This window comes from Thamnophis elegans, chromosome 3 (genome assembly GCF_009769535.1).
Source record: "Thamnophis elegans isolate rThaEle1 chromosome 3, rThaEle1.pri, whole genome shotgun sequence".
Lineage (NCBI taxonomy): Eukaryota > Metazoa > Chordata > Lepidosauria > Squamata > Colubridae > Thamnophis > Thamnophis elegans.
In genome coordinates, this window is record NC_045543.1 from 43122912 (window position 1) to 43147663 (window position 24752).

General features: G+C 41.3%; 1 protein-coding gene across 1 annotated transcript in view; it reads left to right on the top strand.

Annotated features, from left to right (window-relative positions):
- Window positions 1–2080: 2080 nt before the first annotated feature.
- LOC116506390 (transient receptor potential cation channel subfamily V member 6-like) overlaps window positions 2081–24752 on the top strand; it is an 89873-nt gene continuing 67201 nt past the window's right edge. Inside the window, exon 1 of the mRNA XM_032214114.1 lies at window positions 2081–2208. Coding sequence (XP_032070005.1) covers window positions 2081–2208 — 128 coding nt within the window. The remainder of the gene's footprint in view (window positions 2209–24752) is intronic.

Below are 24752 nucleotides of genomic sequence, written 5' to 3' on the forward strand. Positions count from 1 at the left end.
AGGACGCAGCAGCGGCTGCGGCTGAGGCTCTCCCGGGGCCGGCGAAGTGGGCTTGCCCGGCAGAGGCAGGCCGCCCTCTTCTTCCTCAACATCTCCTTGGATGGGCGGCCGCCGCCACCGGGCAAGCCCGCTTCACCGGCCCCGGGAGAGCCTCAGCCGCCGCCGCCGCCCGCCCTGCCTCTTCCTCCGGGGGAGGCGCTGGCGGCGGAGGCCACCCGCCCAAGGAGATGTTGTTGAGGAAGAAGAGGGCAGCCTGCCTCCGCCGGGCAAGCCCGCTTCGCCGGCCCGGGAGAGCCTCAGCCGCCGCCGCTGCCACATCCTCCTCCGCTTCCTGCTGCCCCCCGTGGCTGAGCTGGACCCTTCCCGCGGGCTGCTGCTGCTGGGCAGCCCGCTTTGCCCCATGCCTGCTGCCGCTGTCAGCTGCAGGAGGAGGGCTACCTTTGGAGGCAAAGAACGAAGCATGTAGAACGCCCTTCTATCACCGCGCTGTTGTCGCGGCGGTAGGGTTGTTTTTTTCTTAGCGCTTCAGATGCCGCGGATTTGCCTCCGCACTTATGTCAGCGCGGATAAGGACATCGCGGTTTTGTGGTGGAACCCTTTCCTGATCAGCAGTTCTGAAAGTCCCAATGGCTGAAGTCAGCTGATGCCATGAGCAAATGAAGTCCCACCTTAATCTATCTTGGCTTTTTCTATAAAAATGGTGCCATTCAGTCCTGCAGTGTCAAAACTAGGATTCATTTCCAAGTGGCAACATTTACCTGGCTGGCCTTGGTCTTCCCAAAATGGGAAGGGATTCATAACCCCCCTTTCTGTGATGTCAGAACCCTAGAGGGATTCCTTTGGATTTGGAGAATAAGGAGGGATGGTCAGAGCTTGGATGGGACCATCAGGGCTGAAAACCAGATGTACCATTCTCACCAAGAATAGAGTTTGTGGCTTGTGAGAGACTGCACTTTGACCACAATTCTTAATAATCCTTTTTGGCATGGAAGCGTTGCTCTGGAGTCATTGTTGACTCCTACTCAGAAGTAGTTTGCCCTTGTCTCCTTTCTAGGGTTGAAAGGAAGTGACTGGCCCAAGTTCACCCAGCTGGCTTTTTGCCTAAGGAAGGACTAAAACTCCCAGTTTTCCAGTTTCTAGCCTGGTGTCTTAATCACTATTTATCCAAATAGCTCTCTTAATAATGCAGGATCCAATCTGGGTCAATCACGGGGACCAGAGGTTTAGTCTTCTGAGATTTTGGAATCATGCTGGAGCCCATCTTCAGGGCTCCACCAGAATGTGTGATGAGAGAGAAGTACCCTGAGGATGTGGTCCAGCATGAGCCCAAAAGCTCGGAAGACTAAACCTCTGGTCCCCATGATAGACCTAGATTGGATCCTGCATCATTATCCCAGTACACGTATATTTGCCTTTTCTTCATGATCTTTACAATATAGAAAACATAGTTTCATGGAGAAACCCCCCTTGCTGGAATGCAAACAATTAAAAAAAAACTAGTCTACTTGGGAAGGCTACTCACTAAATATTGAAAAATAATTCTGCTAACCACATGGTTTCTAAAAGGAAGGGGTACCTTCAATGTCTGGGCATATCAGTTCGAATGGGTTTACTTGTGATGTAGGAGTCTTTTTAACAGATCACAATTTAAATGAATAATCAAGGAGTCCCGAAGAAGGCAAGCTATAATTCCACAGCTCAAAAAATACTTTCGTCCCAAACCTCTTTCCGAGACTCTTTAAACGCCAACAAAAACCTTCTGTCGCGCTGGGCGGGCCTGCCTGCCTTTCTTCTTCTCCTCCTTCTCCTCTCGGTTCCTCCCCGGCAGGTTGTCCCTCGGATCCTGTTCATGGGACTCCGCCAGGTACCGGCCTCGCTCAGCAGCCAGATGTTGCAACCGCCATCCCCCGCTTCGGACTCTGTCGGCTGCAGACTCATCCGTCTTCAGACCAGACTGGAGCTGGCCTCCAACTGGGCAGAGCGGGGGAGGACGGGGACTAAGGAGAGAAAGAGGAGGAGGAAGACGACGACAAGGACCGTCCCTTCGGGGATGCGCTGCAGAGACTGAGCCTGCCCAGCGATGGGGATGCTGCTGCCGGGAGACCGCGGTTTTTTCCCTAGGCTCTGGGCTGCGCTCCTCCACAGAATACGCGGAGAGAAATCCTGGGCCAGAAAACTTGACGAAACCAACTTGTTGCAACAGAAGAGGTGGGTCCAACCCAGGACACTTCAGATCCTGAAGGCAGGTCGGGGAGGGAGACGTGCCGAGAGTTACTGAGTTTAAGGTGAAAAGGGAGTTTCTAGGAGCGCGCGCAGAGAGAAGGCTGGCGAAAGGCGTCCACCAAAGGCTGTGTGCGCGCGCACAATTTTTATAGCTCCTTCTTTAGTTTGGGGAGAAAAGACTGGTCACACCTGCAAGTTCTACCTGGAAGGGGAAACACTTTTAAACCCTTCCCCCCACTCCCATCGGGAGCAGGGTAAATACCAGGGCAGAGGAGAAGCTGTAACCAGATCTCAGCAAGTGCAGCTTGAGTGCACCTGCTGCCTGAAAGGCAGACAAGGCTGTATTCTGTGCCACAGGCAGCCAAGCACACACTTCCACCCCTTTTCCGAACACTGTGGTGGGACACAGAGAGAAGAGGGCAGTCACACGAGAGTAAAAGATAAAGTGTCTTTCTTTTTATGCTTTGTGTGTTTGTTCAGTTGCAGTTTGTCATGAAAAAAATATGTTGATGACCTCCTTTAATCACTTAAGCTTCTTAAGTGAAACTGCCACGTGTGAATTAATTGCTGCCCGCAAATTGCTGCCCGGCAATGCCGCTAAGCCTGTGTGGTGTACATTTTTCAGGGTTCTAAGCAAAAGAGCTAGCAGCATTTACACATCTGAGATTTGGGAGCGAAAGCTACAGGATATGGCTCAAGAAAGGTTGAAGACTGGCCCTTTGGACAAATTGAATCCTGCTGATTCTCTAATAAAGGACCATCTTTTCCAAATTCGTTTGTTTGTTTGTTTGTTTGTTTGTTTGTTTGTTTGTTTTTGGGGCTCATGTTGGATGAGCAAGTGGTTGCTGTGATTGGCAGGGCTTTTGCCAACTTAATCTTGAATGCCAATGGTGGCCTTTTGTGGACTGAGAGGCACTGCTTGTAGTTGTTCATGCCATAGTCAACTACCAAATGAATGACTGCAATGCACTTTACATGAGGCTGCCCTTGTAGAACATCCAGAAAGCCCAAAACATGATGGCAATTTATGGATGCACCTTGGTACATTTCATGATTCCATGTGCTGCATCTGCTCCTAGTGTGTTTCCAGATGGAATTCAAGATGCTGGTTGTCACCTATAAAGCCCTTCATCTACAGAGTTATTCATGGGGCAATCAATTTCCCAAAAATTTCTACGTATGGAATGATCAGATAAGAAAGGCATAGCCCACAGCTGCATAACGGGAGGAGAAAGAAACTCAGAAAGGAACCTTCTCTAACTTATCAAGTTGTAAAAGACACAGTGGGAGATTGGTACTATTAGGCTTGCAAGATTATATTATTGCAAGATAAAATAGAATTAGCTAATCTGGATGTTTTTCCTGTATGGTCCACCTGGAAAGGCCAACACTGAATTTGTTAAGCAGGATTGAGCCTAGTGAATATCTGGATTGGAACCCACTAGGGAATTCCATGGCTGTGGGTACGACTGGGAAATAAGGATGTTCTGGAAGAGGGCAATGGCAAATTTAAGATTGAAAAAAAAGGTAAAGATTTTCCTGTCAGTTGTTTTCCTGCTCATCTCCATTTCTCGGCCAAAGGAGGCAGTGTTGTCCAAAGACCATTTCTGTGGTTATGACTATAGGTTAAAGGCGTACAGAATTCAGTTACCTTCCCACCAAAGTGGTACCTATTCATCTAGTCGCAGTTGCATGCTTTCGAACAGCTAGGTGGACAAACTATCTCCATAGAATTCCACGAAATCTGCATGGATGACTTTATCTGTCTTTACCTTTCCTTTAAAAGTGCCCTCATAAGAATTCCCAATGAATTAAAGGATTGAACATCTTTCTTCGTTGGCTTGATAGTCATTAATGAAGCTGCAGAATATGACTTTGAGATGAGACATTACACCGCTTCACTTTATTTGGGATATAGTAACACATGAGCGGAATAATGGACTGAGGAGCATTTTTTATGCAAACCTGTTGGTGTAAATCAAAATACATATTGTGAGCTTCTTAAAGATATTGATATTTAATGTATTTAGCTTTGCAGAACAGTAGTAGAATCTGCCACTGTCTCAAATGGAACCAGATTGTTTATCCTATCTGTACTGCTACTTATTTGGTCCAGACTGGGACTGTCAAAATGATGTAGACTAATGAGATCATCTATTTGGTGATATAAGTATGCAGAGCGTTTAGTCTCTCAGAGTAAATTCAGAATCAAGTGAGATATTGGAAGAGGCAATGGTTGGCGAACATTTACTTTAATTGCCTGGTCAAAGAATGGGGCAGTCACATTTATAAATGCACCATAATCTATTTTGGGACAGCACTTTCTTTTGTACAATGTTCAGAATATGTCCTGTTAAATATAATACAAGGAATCTTGAGAATTTTGATCATTTTTGATCATTTAGCAGTGAGATTTTCATCCTTTTTTTATTTTTAGTTGCCATTCTGTAACCTCATTTCATTTCTCTGCTGTTTACAGTGGATGCCAGGATCCATACTGCCATGGATTGTGTACTGTAGGGACAGATGGGGAAAGCAGATTGGTTACCTTATTGCAATTTATGATTTTTCTATTTTGTACCATGTTTAATAAGGAGCAGAGCAAGAGCTTTCTTGTCGTTTTTCCTTTTTGCACGAACCATAAGATACCAGTACTTTAACTGTGAAAACAAGTTAGGTGCTTCTAATCGTCTATTTCCATTCCATTGTATTATAGTCTGTCAAGAAGCCACATCTTCTCATTTCAGCCAAAACACTGAGTGAAATCTTCCCTGCACCACTAAGTTACATGTTCTTGCCTCTGGAAACAAAACACCTTTCATTAAATAGTCATGGGAACATCCCTCAATTATTTATCATTGATCTATGATAGTTTGTGGTGCATCCATTCATTCTGAGTGTGGTTTCAGGTAGGCCGAGAAGCAATTGCACACTTCAGTGAGAGTAATTGAAGGGATGAGGGGTGGAGAAATGACGCAGAAGAAAGACTGAAAGAGAATATCTGTAAGGAGAGTTATGTTCCTGGTATCTTGTGGGGCATTGCAAGAGATGTGAAGAAATGAATAATAGAGTACATAGGGAAGCGACACAGCATGATTGCACAACCATTTCGATCTGTCAGATGAGCCATCGCATGTGGAGTAGGTCTAGTGCTCACTCTTGGGGTACTTTCCCCCCACTTGAGAACATGATGTACACTAAGGCCACTTAAACTTTTTTATTTGGTCTATGCTTTCTACTCATAACTTTTGTGTTTCTTCTTTCTGGAGATGAAGTTCCATTTGCTTGAGGATTCTTCCATTCATTGGCTTGTGGAACTGATGCAGGTGAAAAGCCATGGATGCGCCAAAGTCACTCGGTGACTTTTACCTTGGGAATTAGAACCCAGGTGATTCTCGCCCTATTCCCACTGCCATGTAGGCTGGCTTACAGACTCAGTATTTTATCCTTAGCAACCTTTTAAGATTTGGGTGCGGTTGCTCTGCTTCATTCCTAAAACCTTCTAATGCAGGGAACTCCAAACTTAGCAACTTTAAGACTTGTGGACTTCAACTCCCAGAATTCCTCAGCCAGCGTGGCTGGCTTTCTGGAAGTTGAAGTACACAAATCTTAAAGCTGCCAAGTTTGGAGACCCCTGCTCTAGCACAACCTGATGCCCTCAAACTGTGTGGCATTTCAGTTCCCCATCACTCCAACCAAGTTTAGCTGGATTATCATTTTAACTAATCATGCTGACTATAAACTATGGAAGTTAGAGTCCAACTATCTCTAAAAGGAATCACGCTGAAGAAGTCTGCTCTCAGAGAAAAATGTTGTTCCATCAGGATATATGGGTCTAAAGACTCGGACAAATGTGCAAGTATATATTTAGAATGGAAGGTGTTACCTTTTGTTTTTAATCATTAATGGCCTCATAAATAAGATAATGGCTTGGAATGAGAATATCTTTAGAGCATTATATTGTGACATTACAGTAATAATACTCCTACTCAAAGTTATGGAAGAGTTTAGTTTCACTAACACCCAGGAAGATGTTAAGCACCTGTTATTATGAACCCATTGATGGATTAAAGAATCAGATAGAAAATATGGCAAAGTCTTGCTAAATAGTTTTTAATTGTTGCCAGTATTCTTTACTGGTAATTTTTGCCTCCACAGAAAATACAAATCAAGCATTGCTCAAGTAAGTAATAGACAATGTGTTCCTTAGCCTCAATTCCTAGTACATAAGGCTTCTAATAATAAGGGACGCGGTGGCTCAGTGGCTAAGACACTGAACTTGTCAATCAGAAAGGTCGGCAGTTCAGCGGTTTGAATTCCTAGCGCCACGTAACGTAGTGAGCGTCCATTACTTGTCCCAGCTTCTGCCAACCAGCAGTTTGAAAGCATGTAAAAAATGCAAGCAGAAAAATAGGGACCACCTTTAGTGGGAAGGTAACAGCATTCCATGTGCCTTCAGCATTTAGTCATGCCAGCCACATGACCACGCAGGCACTGGCTCTTCAACTTTGAAACAGAGATAAGCACCACTCCCAAATTTGGGAACGACTAGCAATACGTGCGAGGGGAACCTTTACCTTTATCTTAAGGCTTCTAAAGGTAATTCTCATTTAACAATTGTCTTATACAAAGACAGTTCAGAGTTTCAACAGTGATGAAAAAGTAACTTTTTGACCATGGTGTGCATTTTTCACCTTCACAGGTTTGTAGAACAAAGGAAAGCTACAGTAAGATACTAAGCACTGTACATTGTATACTGTAAATATATAATAAAGCCATTAAATTAATAGCATCAGTAGGATAGCACATATATTTCCAGCATAAGCCAGTTTTCTTTCACCTGTTTTTGTAATAGTTATGACTGGAGATATTATGTTAATGACATTCATGTGAAGCATCAATAAACAATTTATAAATATCATTCGAGGCAACCATAAAATAAATAAAGTAAGAACCAGGTGCTTGCTGGCATGAAAATTCCTTTGCCTAGTTTTAAAACACTGGCAGGAGGCATGCATACCTCAGGGGGAGGGAGGGGCACAGATATTCTATTAGGGGGGAACCAGTCTAGAAAAGGGCCACATCAGGTGCATTTTAAAGTGATAAGGAAGCAGCAACAAATCCTCTCTCATTCACCAGACTGGATGGGCAGATTAAACTCTGGCAAGGAATTGACTGATATAGTATAGTCCCGGGATGCATAGGTGGCACGCGGAATCATTTGTCAGGGCATGCGATGCGTTGCCCTGTCAGCTGGCCAGTGTGCATGCGCATGCTGACAAGCAGAGTTCAGCCTTTTTTAAAGCCATTTTTCGCACTCCCCAGGCTCCAGAGGCTTTATAGGAGCCTGGGGAGGGCGAAAAAAGCCTCCCCCGGAGGCTCTCTGAAGGCTTCAGGAGCTTCCCTGAGGACGAAAAATGACCCTACGATCAAACCGGAAGCCATGTAGATAAAACTCAGACATTTCATTTTGGCTTAGAGAAAGGTAAAGTTTGCAGAAGTATTATTTCAAAGCATCACGGACTTCCTTCTCTTCCTGCAAGCAAACAAGTAAGAACCATCATCTGTAGTAGACAGAGAATGAGCTGGCAATTGAGAGGAGTGTAACTCTAAGGGCAGAGTGGAAGTTAATGGCATACCCAGAAAAAGGAGATAGCTGAATCCTGATTAAAAAAACTACATCTGCTTGTGAGTTTTGTAAATCCACTGAGAAGTTTTCAAGCAACCGTAACCTAATAGTAACTAAGGATAACTTGGAATGTTTGTGAATTTTATAGAATGTTCTCATGTATTATTTGATTTATAGATCAGGCCAATGGTGGGATTCAAGTAATTTAACAATTGGTTCTCTGCCCTAATGATTTCTTCAAACAACCAGTTTACCAAACTGCTCAGAAAGTTAACAACCAGTTTCCTGAAGTGGTGCAAAATGGCTGAATCCCACCACCGGATGAGACCATATTCACGGTCTCCTCAATTTGTGGAGAACAGACAGATGTTTATCTGCACCTTCACGCCAGTCCACTGTGTGGGGAGCAGAAGACAAATTTTTATAAAGAAATAAACAGGCATACTGGAAAGAGAATCAGTGGCCCTACCACCATTAATTTTAGTCATAGTCCCCTCTAGCCTCAGGGATTCAACACATTACTTTTGAAGAAATAGAATTCTTGAGAGAGAGAGAAAATTGTCCTTTCCTGACCTCATGTTTTGCATTTTACATCTGACTCTAAGCCAGGATTCTAAATAATTCTGATTGATTCATGGTCAACAGCTCCTGTCACATTCTTGCTTAACACCGCTTAGCAGCAGAAAAGACTGAATTGTCTTCTCCATCTTGCACCCTCCCAGGACATCTACAGGTCAAGAGAGTTGAGACAGCTAGGCTAAATGAACCAGAAATGAACCAAAAAGCTGTATGCTGAAAGTGGGACTCTAGATTTGTCATTATCAAATGTGCCAGGAGGAGGAAGGCAGCAACAAAACTTGATCTTAGACTTCAATTTTTTTAAAGAAATGGCAAGCTAGGAGAACCACTGGCAGGAGGAAATGTATATACGCACAAAACCTGAGAAAACATAGCTTGTTTTTTCTTTGTCAAGTGACCCAGTGCTGAGATCTTTCCAAGTAATGTGGAGTGAAACACTTTGTTGCAAATCTGCACAACATTTCTTACGTTCTTAATAAAATCTACATACAGTCTACACTCAAGAACATATCAAGTACATCCAACCCACCACCAAAGGGTACAGCCTGATAGACCAGCTCTTTATACTTAAAATGCATAGAAATGAATCACCTCAATGATTAGCCTAAAATGAAAGCCCAAGTTGACAGATTAAGTATGAAACACAAGGGCCAGCAAAACCTCCCATAAATACTTCTGTACATCAATGTGGATGCTATGCCACCTATGAGTCAAGGAGATGTGAGAGTGAACATCCAGTAGTGGCCTTGAGGGATTTTGGAGGAGCAACTTTCACCATTACTTATCAAAGGCAAATACTTGGTCCAAGCCTCATTGCTGAAAATGTTTGCTGAAGGCAAAACAGGACTTGCCTTTCTTTTCAGCCAATAGGCTATAAAAACGAATTGGAATTTGTATACACCTAGTTATTCTGGGAAGATTTATAAGAAAGAGGACATTAGAGGTGCAGGACATCTTGTAACAAATTTTGTTAGGGTGGAGGCACCAAACACAAAAATAAATATTCCAACATAAAGTTGGGGGAGATGATTAAACCAACTCTAATGTCAAGGTGGTATGCAGTTCCTTAATGAGCACCACTTAAAACAAGTGTTTTCTGTTTGTCCTATAGTAGCGATAGGACAGACTGTACTATGTCTCAAACTCTCCAGCATGTTAATGACAGGAGGGCATTTTGAACTGTGGTGATGGCCATTACGCTGCCAGAGAAAGCAGCCTCGTGGCAAGGCAAACTCTTGGCCCAACTAGTTACCAATTGTCTATCTGAAATGATGTTTTCTCATTTTGCAGGAAGATGCTGAAAATCAAACCTAGAGCTTTCCTAGGCAAAACAATGACTTCAGGTGCTTTGCCGTAAAGGGCTGGTTGGGGAAATGATGTAAAGTAGGGGTGTCAAACTCAATTTCATTGAGGGCTGCATCAGGGTTGTGTTTGACCTCAGGGGCCCCAAGTGGCATGGCTGCGGTGGGCATGGCCAGGTCGATGTCACTTGTGTCGGGGGTGCCTGTGGTGGCCAGAATGCTCTGCCAGTGAAAACAGGCTGCTGAGCTCCATTTTTAGCTGCGACGGCTTCCTGCAACCCTCTGCCAGCAAAAATGGAGGTTGGGTGGTGCTCTCTTGAGCTCCATTTTTACTGGCAGAGGGTTGCAGGAGGCCATTGTAGCTGAAAACGGAGCTCACCAGCCTGCTTACACTGGTAGAGGCACTGCTGTTTCCAGGGTGGCCCTGGGGAACAGGTCTAAGTACCCTACAGGCCGGATCTGACCCCAGGACGTTGAGTTTGATATCCCTGATGTCAAGCAATCAAAATCAAGATTTCCAAAGGCACTAGAGTGGAAAGTTATGTGTTTTACCCCTAGTTATGAATAGCATTTAATGGCTTTGTAAATGTGTTGGACCTTTCAGGTTACCAAGGCGCAATCTTTTAATCGGTATCTTAAACCCAAACTGATTCCACAGGGTATGGTTGCCAAATGTATACCCTCCTTTGCCTGCTGTTGCTAGCTTTGGGTTGTGGACTTAAATTTAAGACCTACCTAAATGTGAATTCTACCAGGAAGGCCAGTCATGGTTTTAAAACCAAATTTTGTGAACAACTAGCTGTTACACTTGCTTTTTTTTTTCTTTTTCTTTTCAAAGAAAACAAGACAGAAGGGCTGGCTAAGGAATGTGGTGCTCTGTATGTCATTTCTCAATAGCATTTACAGAGTGTTGACACAACAGTCATTCAACTATGAATTGTTCAGAGGGAGTTGTGTTTTTATCTACTGCTGTCATCTTTTAGCTTTGATAAAAATCTAAGGTTTAATTATAATGCTCAAACAGCCCAAAGCCAAAGTATTTTACAGCTCAAACATTGCCCCAGGGAAAGTACTCAAACTTAATGACCTGACAAGGTTTGAATATTGAATGCAGAATTAGAATAAAGGTGTGGAGGGGGGGAAAGCTATATTTATATATCCCACTATGTGTGACACTGCTGTTCATTGGTGGGGTTAAGATAGTAGTGTAATCCTGCCTCGGAATGAGTTCTTGGACTCTTGCAAATAGTTTCTGAAGAAAACCTCCCATCCCATGTATGTGGATATTCATGTTTGCATAGAACATAATGGATGATTAGACTAGATTAGATTAATTAGATTAGATTAGATTTTTTTTATCCTGTCGTTATTATACTTTTAGATAGCGCAAGTCTGCAACCATACGTGATACTTCTTCCTTTCCCTATTTTCCCTGCAACAACAACCCTGTGGGGTGAGTTGGGCTGAGGAAGAATGACTGGACCAAAGTTACCCAACTGGCTTTCATGCCTAATGCAGCACCAGAATGTACAGTCTTCTTGTTTGTGGTGACATAACAAGTAGATCAAACTGGTTGCCTTTGCAGGTCTGCTCCTGGGAATGTAGTCAGTGCTTATTGAGATGTAAAGAAATGAAACTCACGTCAAGACTAACAAACATACTATCATCTAGACCAGTGGTTCCCAAACTTGGCAACTTTAAGACTTGTGGACTTCAACTCCCAGAATTCTCCAGCCAGCTCCACAAGTCTTAAAGTTGCCAATTTTGGGAACCACTGATCTAGACCTCAAGCCAAACAGTAGCCATAAGTTTCCATTTTCTTTACCCCATTTCCACTTCTGCAACAATCCATATAACAGGGATGTTCAACCTTCTCAACTTTAAGACTTCTGGACTTCTACGCAATTATTTGATAATTTAAAACTGCTGTAGAAATGCCAGATCTTACCAGAGGGGGAAAACATCTTCTTTATACATCTGAAACTCTAGCAGTGTAGTAAGTAATCATCCAAAACTCAACTCAACATCCCATTTTCCCAATTTTTATCTTGCTTATTACCTTCTTTGCTTATTATCTTAAAGTTATTATACTCTCATTTACTTTAAATCCTCCTGAGGAAAAGATATCCTGAATATTAGGATGCTGCTTTGTTTCTTGATCAAAGTGATTTCAAGGAATTCTTGCAGGATCTAGATCACAGCACACAATCTAATAGGAAGAGAAGTGTATATTCAAAACACACTGTGAGAATGTAAGAAAGCAGGAAAGCAACTGGGAAATTGAGAGTTATGTAATGTCATAATACATTGATCTTGAATGATTGCTTGGTGTTGAAGGATAAAACACAAACATGGATGCTGACATTTTTAAAGAGACTGTTCTCTTCCTCCTCCATGATCTTTTCAACAACAGAACACAGGAGAACAGAATAACAATAGAATAACATAATTGGAAGTTAACAAACTGGTGTAAAGCCAACAACCTGTCTCTGAATGTAGATAAAACAAAAGAGATAGATGTTGACTTCAGGAGGACACAACATGACCACTCCCCGCTGAAGATCAATGGCTCCTTCATGGAAATCGTAGAGAGCACCAAATTCCTTGGTGTTCACCTAGCAGAGAATCTTACCTGGTCCCTCAACACCGGTTCCATAACAAGGAAGGCCCAGCAGCGTCTTCACTTTCTTAGGAAACTGAAGAAGGCACAGCTTCCACCACACATCCTCACAACCTTCTACAGAGGGACCATCGAGAGCACCCTGAGCAGCTGCATCACCACCTGGTTTGGGAATTGCACCGTTTTGGATCGCAAGACCCTACAGCGAATAGTGAGGATGGCAGAGAATATCATTGGGGTTATTCTTCCCTATGTCATGGACATATACACTACATGCTGCATTCGTAAAACCAGAAACATTGTGGCTACCCCCCCCCCCCTTTATACACGCTCTTTACTCTCCTGCCATCTGGAAAAAGGTACAGAAGCATTCAGGGCCGCACAAACAGACTGTGTAACAGTTTCTCTCCACAGGCCATCAGACTCCTCAACACTCTTTAAGTTCTTAGATTTAGAGCTATATGTAATTCTGTGTGCTGCTCTTTTTCTTTTTATCTACGTTGTCTGATGTAGCACCTTGGTCCTGGGGGAACCTTGTTTTGTCTCACTGTGTACTGTACTGAATATTGTTGAAATAACAATAAAACCTACTTGACTTGACTCGACTTGACCTTGGAGATCTTCTAATCCACCCCCTCCCTCAAGCAGGAAACTCTATACCTGTGATGGCAAACCTATGGCGCATGTGCCAGAGGTGGCATGCAGAGCCCTCTTTGTGGGCACATGTGCTGTCGCCAGTTGCTCTTCATGTTTTGGCGTGCCGGCCAGCTGGTCTTTATGGGTGCCAGAACGCTGGGGAATGGCCTAAAAGCAGCCCGAAAAAAACCCCAAAACTGGCTAAAAAAGGCCAAAAATACTGGCTGACTTCCGGGGAGTGGCCTGTCGCCGGTCGGCAGCTTAACAGAGCTGCCCCCAGAATTCAGGACCGTTATCTACTTAATATCAAGAAGATAACTCTTTTTTCAGACAAGAAAAAAGCAGTGAGGAATCTCAGCTGGTAAGAATCTTCTTTGAAGTTCACAGTTTGTTTCTTTGTGAGCTGTGGACGGAGGGGGAGGATCAACCCATAGCTGAGTCATTCAACTCTGACCTGAACTTCGCAGCTGTTATCCACAGCACAAGACAGGATCCCCTCCCCCTCAGGACAATCTTTAGAAAAGAGACTATTAAAAATCAATACGAGCAAAGACCAACTTGTGAACTTTAAAACCTTTCTCTATCTGAAATACCAGCTTCAATGTTATAAAAACCTCTTTTGTTTAATTGTCTTCAAAATGGCGTTTACAGCTTCTGCATTTGTTATCTCCGGCTTCCTGCTACAGAACTAAAGAAATAATCTCTTATAATTTAATTAGAGCTACTCCCTTAAAGCTTTCAAGACTCTTTGTTGATTCAGAGACATTCCAAACATTCCAAATGGACTTTCTCTTTTGAAATCCTCCGTAAAACCCCTTGTAAAAAAAGAAAAAAAGAAGGAAAAAAAGGGGGGGGAGGAATTTCTTTTTCTCCACATAGCACAGTGGATTAGTAATTTAGAATAAATAATTAAAACCAAAATATAATGGCATCCAAATCAACCTCTGTTAAATTACCTCTGAAAACGTCTCCCATACCTGGCACAAAGTTGCAGCCCCCACCATCTATGCCCCCTAGTGGAGATGTACTAACAAAAGAATTTTTTCTGGAAATGTTCCAAAAATCCAGAGAACAGAACTTAGAAATGTTTAAAGAATTCAGAGAACAGAATCTAGAAATGATTAAAGATTTCAAAGATGAAATAAGGAATGAGATGGAAGTTCTATATGACAAATTCGATACCAGGGTCACTAAAATGAATGATAATATGATGGGAATTGTAAATGTGATAACAGAATATATTTCTGGAATGGAAGATAATTTAGAAACTCTCAATGAAGCTAAAACTAACCTGATATCCAAAACTGAAGTGGTGGAACAAAAAATTGATAATGCTGAAAAACAAATTATTATAATACAGTATAAGCAGATGGAGCTTGCATTAAGAGTGAGGGGGCTGCGTGAAGAAAAGCAGGAGAACCTAAAGCAAATGTTTTCTGAAGCTTTTGACCATCTGGTGGGAAAACCGGGATCCAATTCTGATTGGCAGATTGACAGGATTTTTCGTGTTAATTCATGGGCGGCAAAACAAAGGCAACTTCCCCGAGACGTGGTAATATACTTTGTTACAAGAGAATCTAGAAATATGATACTACAAGAGTCCTACAATACTAAGCTTCAAATTGGTGGACAGGACCTGATTGTTTTGAAAGAAATACCGCCTCAGATGCTAAGAGCCAGAAGAGATTATGCTTTTCTGGTGGAAGAGCTCAGAAGGCGTCAGATACAGTACAGATGGGATGCCCCATTCGGTATTATAGTTACAATGGACAAACAAAGATATCGTCTCAGCTCTGTATGGAAAGCTCGTGATTTCTATCATAAGATTCTGAAGATGGGATACCCTGAACCTTCGGGATATGGTGAAAAACCACGAGACGAACAAGATAAACAGCAAACCACACAACCATTAGATAAAATGTATCATCTCCCTCTTCCGGAAGGGCAAGGAGTCAAGGAAAAAAGATCCAACCATAAGACCACCAGACAAACGGATAAACAAGCTACTATGCAACAATCTCAACAATCATTGGCCACTGACCAAGGTGCTACTGCAACAAGCTCAGAAGCTGTGGGAGGAGCCAAACCAAAGGTGAGACAGGCCTTGCGGGAGGCTCTAAAAAAGCTTCAGGCAACCAAAAATGACAACTAAGATTTTGACATGGAATGTTAACGGACTGAACTCTCCACAGAAAAGAAAGAAAATATTTCATTATCTTAAGCAGTTTAAGAATGACATAATTTGCTTGCAAGAAACTCATATCAAATCAACCGATCAAAAATATTTGTTTAACCCCAAACTGGGCCAACATTTTGCGACCTCAGCCATGGAAAAGAAAAATGGCATAGTAGTATATTTAAGAAAAGACATTAAAGCTGAGCTAATTGAAGCAGATCCCTTTGGAAGATATATTGCATTAGATTTAATCTTAGAAGGGAAAAAGACGTTACTATTGGGAATTTATGCTCCAAATCAACAACAAGATGGATTTTATAGAAACCTCCATGCTAAATTAGTACAGTGGGATTTTGAGTCTTGTATATTAATGGGTGACTGGAATGGCGTGATCGACACCAAAAGAGATAAGAAGACAGCTCGACCGAACACCAAATTTCGAGCTAAGTTACCCAAACCCTTTTTTGACATGCTGGACGACTTTGAATTGCGAGACGCTTGGTGCGAGAGGCATGCAGAAGAATATGACTTTACCTTTTTTTCCAATAGACATCAATCTCTTTCAAGGATTGATTTTATACTAATTACAAATGATTTACTTTGTAGGGTGAAGAAGACAAAGATTATGGCGAGAGTTCTTTCAGACCATAATCCAGTCTGGATGGAATTGGGAAGGGTAGCCCAGGCAAGAAGGTCCTGGAGGTTGAATGAAAATTTATTTAGATATGAAAAGTATGTTAATGATTGTAAAAAATTGCTATCGGAATATTTTGTCTTCAATATGAACAAGGGTACATCTTTGGAATATGTATGGGATGCAAGCAAAGCGTATATGAGAGGAGTATTAATGAATATAAATAAAATACATAGATACAAACAAGGGCAAAAACGAAAAGAATTGGAAGAGGAAATTAAAGGGAAAGAGTCAGAATTAACATTGAATCCAGGAGATACAAAGATTAGGGAAACAATTGCTATATTAAAATCTCAGTTTGATATGCTGATCTCTGACCAGGTAGCTACTAGTTTATTATATGCTAAACATAATACTTTCTGCAATGCAAATAAACCCGGTAGGTGGTTGGCTTATCAGATTAGAAAAAAAAGCAAAGCTCGAAATGTATCCAAATTGTGTTACAGAGGGAAGGAAGTGTTTCAACAGGAAGAGATTCAAAAGGTATTTCGGGAATTTTTTACAGAGTTGTATAAAGGGGATAAAATTAAGGACGGAGATATAGACAAATACCTAGATAAAGAGAAAATCCCCCTAGTCAGAGAAGAACATAGGCATAAGCTGAACCAACCTATAACCTCTGGGGAAATTTTGCAGGCAATTAAACAATTAAAGTTAGGGAAAGCACCAGGTACAGATGGTTTAACAGCTGTTTATTATAAATATCTACAGTTAGAAATGGTAGAACCCCTCAGAGAACTATTCAATAAAATTCAATCGGGAGGGAAAGTGCCTCCCTCGTGGAAGACTGCGTTCATATCGTTGATACCCAAAGAAGATCAAGACCTTACCCAACCAAAAAATTACAGACCTATTTCATTACTCAATGTAGATTATAAAATTTTTACTAAAATATTAGCAAATAGGCTAATGGGGGTAACTCAGCAACTGATACATACCGATCAAACTGGTTTTATACAGGGCAGACAGATGAAGGATAACGTTAGATTAATTATCAACGCTTTAGAATACCTGGGAAAGAACAATCAAATCCCGGCCGCATTCATATTTTTGGATGCGGAGAAAGCCTTTGATCGAGTTAATTGGCAATTCCTGCTGAAGACATTGCAAAAAATGCAGATAGGAGATGGCTTTTTACGGTCAATTGGTGCAATATATCAGCAGCAAACAGCCCAGATCATTGTCAATGGAAGTCTGACAGACTCCTTTCAAATTGAAAAAGGTACAAGACAGGGCTGTCCTCTGTCCCCATTATTGTTTATTATAACTTTGGAAATACTGTTGAATAAGATACGGGGCCTGGGCGGTCTAAAAGGGATCAAAATTAGACAGCAAGAATATAGAGTTCGTGCATTTGCGGATGATCTGGTTATAATATTGGAGCAACCGCAGGAAACTAGTAGGGTATTATTGAATACGATCAATCAATATGGTCAAGTCTCGGGATTTAAAATAAATCTAGGAAAAACCAAAATAATAGCTATAAATATGACTATCAAACAGAAGGAAGAACTGGGGGCGACGCTAAGATGTGAGGTAGTTAAAAAAGTTAAATATCTTGGAGTTAATATTTTAATCTCAAATGGGAAATTATACAAGTATAATTATGAACCACTTTGGCATAGTACACAGTTGGAGTTGAAAAGGTGGGAAAAACTGCATTTGTCCTTGCTGGGTAGAATAGCGGCAGTAAAAATGAACATTTTACCAAAATTTTTATTTCTTTTTCAAATGTTACCAATACTTAAAAGAGATGCAAATCTTCTAGAATGGCAGAAGGGTATCAACAAATTTGTGTGGGCAGGAAAGAAGCCGAGGGTAAAGATGAAAATAATGCAAGATGCACGTGAAAGAGGAGGATTGAAATTACCTAACTTAAAATTATACTATGACGCAGTGGCATTATCTGCAATTAGTGATTGGATTCATCTAACTAATGACAGAATTTTGAATATCGAGGGATATGATTTGTTATATGGTTGGCATGCTTACCTGTTATTTAACAAAAAAACGGATAAGAAATTTAAAAATCACATCTTAAGAAATGCTTTATTGCAGGTTTGGAAAAAATATCAACATAAACTAAATGATAAAGTGCCCATGTGGGCAATTCCTAGACATGCAATTGAAAATATGAATGTAGAACAAAAACTCGATAGAACCACCTATAGACAACTTCTTATCTCAGAAAGAGGGGTGATGGAACTAAAATCTTTAGAGGTACTTAAAGAAGAGAAGGTAGTTCAAATGTGGTTTCAGTATGGTCAACTACAAGCTAGGTGGAAAACAGATCAAAAAATTGGCTTTGTAAAAGTTGTGGATAATTTGTTTAAACAAATAAGAGATCAAAGCTCAATGCATATAAAGAGGATATATAATGTATTAGTACAGATGGATTCTGAAACGGAACTGATTAAGGATTGTATGATAAAATGGGCTCAGAATGTCGAGGAACCAATAATGCTTGAAACATGGGAAAGAATCTGGGTAAGAAATGTGAAATTTACACAAGCACAAAACTTGAGAGAAAATTTTTATAAGATGTTTTATAGATGGCACCTAGATCCTAAAAAGCTTGCCTCTATGTATCCAAATGTTCAACCTAAATGTTGGAGATGTGGTTCTTGTGATGCTACATATTTTCATATATGGTGGACATGTCGTAATGTTAAGGCATTTTGGATAAAAATATGGTGGATCCTGCAAAACATCTTCAAAAGAAGGATAAAATTTACCCCCCAGTTGTTTTTACTGGGTATATGCATTGATTTTACAGTAGCAGAGACTAATTTGATCCTGTATTTAATAACGGCAGCAAGACTCTTGGTGGCGCAGTATTGGAAGAAGAAAGATTTACCTATAATTCAAGAATGGACTTTGAAAGTTATGAACTTAGCCGAAATGGCCAAAATCTCAGCATATCTCAAAGAACATTCAAACGAGAGATACAAAAGAGACTGGAAAAAGTGGATTGATTACATAAAAAGTAAATATGGGACTAAAAAACTCCAGATAGCTTATGCTTAGTATCAGTAATAATTTAAATTGTTTTAAATTTGGGTAACAGTAAGAAGCTGAGTTCAGTGTAGAGATATTTCAGACTGTGATTGTTCAAAAATTATACCACGTATGGTCTTTGGGAAGTCGGGGGGGAGGGAAGGGAGGTGGGGATTTGGGGGGAGGGGGAGGGGGGAAATACAATATGTGTTAAGAAAAAATAAATAAATAAATAAATTAAAAAAGGCCAAAAACAGGTCAAAAAATAGGCATGCGTGCGCCGGCCAGCTGGTCTTCGGGTGTCCGGTGCTCTGGTACTCCGGCACTCTGGTGTGCATGCACACTCAAATGTGTGCATGTTCTGGTTTGGGCACTTGGTGCCGAAAGGTTTTGCCATCACTGCCCTGTACTATGGGTGGGCAACTATGGCAACTTTAGGACCTGTGGACTTCAACTTCAAGAATTCTTGAGCCAGCATGGAATTCTGGGAATTGAAGTTCATGGGTTATAAAGTTGTCATAGTTGCCCCAGAACTTGGATTTCAAGAGGTTACTTCACAAAACCTAAACACAACCAACCAATCAACCAAGAGCTCCAAGGATTATCATGGGAGGAAAGCAATGAAATCTCCAGATTCTTGTATCATTAATCTTCAGCCTGTGCTTTAGAGCAGTGTTTCTCAACCTTAGCAACTTGAAGATGTCCGGACTTCAACTCCCAGAATTCCCCAGCCAGCGAATGCTGGCTGGGGAATTCTGGGAGTTGAAGTCCGGACATCTTCAAGTTGCCAAGGTTGAGAAACACTGCTTTAGAGTGAGCTGACTGACATTCCATTCATTTTTGTTAGAGAACAATAGAAAAGACCAATGATAACGCTATTGTGGCAATAAAGGTTAAGTTCAACTTTCAAATAAATCTTTAAAATATATGTCTTTGGGCATTTTCTCAGCTGGCCTCATATGATTCTATTTATTGTTTATTGGAATACTTAATTACTTTAGATATTTATCAGGAAATGTAATTATTGGTTATACCTAGAACTAAAGAACTGAAGTGTCCTCTATTAACAATGTATACCAGTAGGTGGCAGCATATAACTGACCCTGATTGATCTCATAAAAGCTAAGCAGAGTCAGGCCTGATTAATTATTGTATGGGAGAACTCTAGGGGATATCAGGACTGGAGGCTAGATTGGAAAGTTAAAAAAAAATCTTGGAAGATCTCAGTGGGAGATTGTCTCTGTACTGCTATCAGCCTCCCTCCCTCCAGCATGTGTCCGTGAAGGCACCAGGAGTCACGTTCAGAATGAAAGGGAAGTTATCTTTGATGTCTTTGAGAACGAGGGAATGGTTTGAAGTGCATAAATAATTAATATATTCATATAAAAGGGCTACGAGGAGCGGGTTGCATAGTTTAATACAGGGCTAGTTTCGCTGTTTAATTGCGGTGCTTTTGCAGATGATGGTAGAGCCACAATCAATGAGCTGCCATGTCTTCCCACACTTAGTCTGTTTAAACAGTGCTGTCAATGGGAGGCAACATCTTTGCTGTCTGCAAATCTTCCCTGCCTGGGGTTAAAAGAGAAGGTAGGGGAAATGTTGAAAAACAAGTCCTTCAGCTTTAAAAACCAATACCACTGGGGAAGAGCTATGATAATGCAGAAATTGGCAGAAACATAACTTAGTAGTGCACAGAAACTAAAATCACAGATACGTGCACGTGTGCAAACACACACATTCACATACACAAACTCCCATCAGAAACGTGTTAAGGAGAGAAATGGAGGAAGGATTAGAATCAGGTAAATAAACTGGATGTTGCAATGGAATGCTCGACTGTTGTTCAATAGACTATTGAATAACTGAAACTGGTGTAATGCTATGACAGCAACATCTTACATTCGGTATCACTCTTTCGTTTGTTAATAAGAGCCCAGGGGTGGGTTTCAACCGGTTCGCGGCAGTCCCTGCAAACCGGTTGGTCGCCGAACCCGGAAGTAAGTAACTTCCGGGAATGGCGAAGGGCACGCCCGGCCGCCCGCGGTCCTTACCTGGTTTTGACGAGTTCCACGCTTCCACGCATGCGCAGGATGCATACAGCGCCTGCGCGATCGTCCAGGAGCAGCTGGAGCGTCGCGCAGACCCTAGTACGCATGTGTGCACCGCGCGCGTGCACGAGGACGCCGCCGGCCCCGTTCCAATCGAATTGGTTGGAACAGGGCGAGAAACCCACCCCTGTAAGAGCCCTATAAGAAAAGAAACACACTGCACCCTTTGAAGGCTGCTGTGGTTTGAGATTCTTCATGCTTTAAGTTGGTTATCTGTTCAGTCGTACTTTGACCTTTCCAACTTTTAGTTTGCCTTTTACAGATAGTCCTTGACTTATGATCGTAATTGAGCCTGGAATTATGGTTGTAAGTTGTTGCATTGGTTAAATGGGTCATCATGTGACCAGACCCAATTTTATGCCCTCTTTTGCAGCAGTTGTTAAATGAATGCTACAGTCATTAATGAAATCCATTTCACCTGAAGGGCGTTTTTTGCTGGAACCTGGAATCAAATGCCAGAAACCATCAAAAAACATTGAAAATCATGGTTACATGACTGCAGGACACTGCAAACAACCATAAAGGTGAGCTGGTTACCAAGTGCCCAGTAATCCACAAATGCAATCGTGTAATTGCAGTGTGTGTGTGTGTGTGTGTGTGTGTGTGTGTGTGTGTGTGTGTGTATGTGTGTATGTGTGTGTAGGGGACTGTCATGGTGTTAATATTTTTGGGGATCCATCGTAATTTTGAATGATTGCTAAGCAAATGATCATACGTCAAGAACTACTGTACATGTACTGTTTCTAAAATCACATTTCATTAAATTTTAACAACAACAAGAACAATAATAATGAAAGGCTATCATAATAAGAGAAACTTGTACCTTCTTTGTCATAATACCATGTATTGATAGCTTCAAAACGATTCATAGCCAGATGAGTAACAGGAATAGCACTTACATAAATAAGTTGCTAATTAAAGTACAGAAGGTTCAGGAAACTGCACCCTCCATTTGGTCAAATTCCTTGGCAACGAATGAGTAGGTACCAGCATCAGCACAATTTAACCACATAGTGATGCAGGTATATAACTTGCTGTTGTTCATGGATAGACATCCTGTTGTATCTAAAGATTTTGACTTTGTGCTATTGAATCAAAGTTTAGAGAGGACCCTAATTAACTCAAGACTGAGATCGTAGGATGCTCCCTATAGGATCCTATGCCATTACAGCAATAGCAAAGATTGAAATCTGGCTTCTTTGATTAAAAACAGATACATACAGTGTTTCTCTTTCCTACATTTTTATGTCTGTGTAAGTCAGCTGTTATAGTTTTATTTTTTTATATTTTTTGATGCTTTAGCATGTTGCTATTTTTAAGATTGCACTATGGTTTTATATTTTGTGTAGAATAATTGCACTCACTTAGGGAAAACAGGCAACAATTACATAAATAAGCCCTCTCTGAGGGCTGCAGATAACATTGAAGTCACGGAAGTCAAAAATAGTATGTGTTGCATCATTTTGTTTGCAAGAGACATACTTCTGATTTAAAAATCATGAAGACAAACAATGCCTTTCTTGACAGGCAAGAACAACCAACACAATGGTACAAATACCTTAGATTTTTGGGTTGGCAGTCATCATTGATATCTACGTCAGTCATCCATAGAATGCTTTGCAGCAGTCCATGCTTTCAAACTTATATCCTATGGCTTTAGTCATGATTCCAGTAAATACGCTCCACACAAAATAATGTACCATAATGCTGATGCACATAAAGAGGGGGTTTGATAGTAACAATGGTAGAAATGACTGATGGAGGGTGGCTCTTAAGAGTGTCCAGAAAGAGACGGTGAGAAAAGTAAAGATGGACATAACTATAGGATCAAATCCTGACCTTTTACATAAAACGAACAGAGCTTTAATCACATGGGTGCAACCACTATCTTAACATTTTTGACCCGCTGTTACAAACACACCTGGTGGCTCTGTTGCTTGAGACATGATTGAAATGTTATTGAATTGTTTCCTGTACTTCAGAGTTGCAGTCAGAAGGTCCCTAAAGTGGGGGAATTAAATGCTTGTAATTTGATGTTTTCAAGAACTATCAGATAGCTGGTAGATACATTAATATTGTTAAGATTTGCTTTTCTTTGTAAGAGAAGGATTGGCATGGATGCTCTTCCTTCTTCATTATACTATAAGCTATTACTGTTTTTGGACACCAGCTAATGGGAATTAAGTTTTCAAAAGCTCTCTGTCTGTTAGATGCTGATCTGATCTAAGTGTTTGGAAGCTGGCTGTTAGAAGTGCCATATAGTGATCAGCGTGAGCTATTGTAAGTTTTGCAATTGCTAGGAAACTCTGTGTACTGGACTGTTTGTATGATTATGGACTATGTTATTTGGATTATCCCTTAACGGGAAGATGTTGATGACTGACTGTCTTAACCGTGTATGACTTGGACTGTTTGATGGACTCTGATACCTCTATTTCCATGAAAGTAAAAGCCTATTTAAACTGCAGTGTCTCTGTATGCTGGTTTGTGTGTTCTCCAACACACAAACCAGCATACACACAACGCTTCTCTGAACTCACTCGCTCTCCCAACGGGGAGCTTACCGTATATACTCGAGTATAGGCCGACCCGAATATAAGCCGAGGCACCTAATTTTACCACAAAAAAACTGGAAAAGTTATTGACTCGAGTATAAGCCTAGGGTGGGAAATGCAGCAGCTACCGGTAAATTTCAAAAATAAAAATAGATACCAATAATGTTTTTGAATATTTATTTCAAAGAAAAACAGTAAACTAGCGGTGTATTCAATGAAATACTTCACTCACCTCATGATGCTGATGTCCCGCTGTGATGATGATGTCCCGTGCAGCCGCGGGAGCGATGTCCCGCCTCCTATGACACACGGCACAGTGATTCCTATCATTGGATCACTGTACCAGAGGAGGTGGGACATCGCTATGTGGCTGCTTGCCATAACAAGGAGAAGGTGGGACATCGTTGCAGAGCGGCAGGAGGGGGAGGAAGGGGAATCGTAAGACAGCCCTGCATTACATTAGAACGTGAGGAGGGGGGATGGTGCGGTGCGCGCTGCGCGGCAAACTGACACAGAGGGAGGGGAAACTCACAGGGGCACTGGGCCATTCACGAGTGTCACCCAGCGGCATGGCCCCGCCCCTTTTTCTCCTCCATTTCGGGCAAATTTTTCACTGACTCGAGTATAAGCCAAGGAGGCTTTTTTCAGCCCAAAAAGTGGGCTGAAAAACTAGGCTTATACTCGAGTATATACAGTATCTAACAGAATTGATGCCAAATACTTAATGGGACAGAGTTTAAGTCTATTTTAAATGTATGTTATCCACACTTGATGTTCATTGATGATACTTGATGCATGCCTTTGTAACTTGATTACAGCATTTGATAGTCAGTATACTGAATGTTTGAAAGAAGGCAGGGGATAACATTTAGTGTTTGACAACTGGAGAATTTAAGGATTTTTATCTTTAGTGCCTGCCAAAACAAAACATAGCAGCAGAGCTAAAATATTCAATATTTATAGTTTTCAGAGAAAACTTGGCAAATGTTGAATGTGTGAATTTTCAGAAATGTATGTTCAATTCAGCCCATCTGCTTTCTTCAACGTAAACTTCCTTGTCTGGGTATTCTGAAATAATTATATTCCCCTGAGCTATGTTAAAGAGAAAAATGGTAAAATACAGTAAAGTAAAAAATAAAAAATAAAATAAAATGGAAACTGATTTAGGTACCCAAGCTAGTATCCCCAAAACTTCTTCCCCTCCCCCAACTCCTTCTCCAAATGGGCTTTCTTA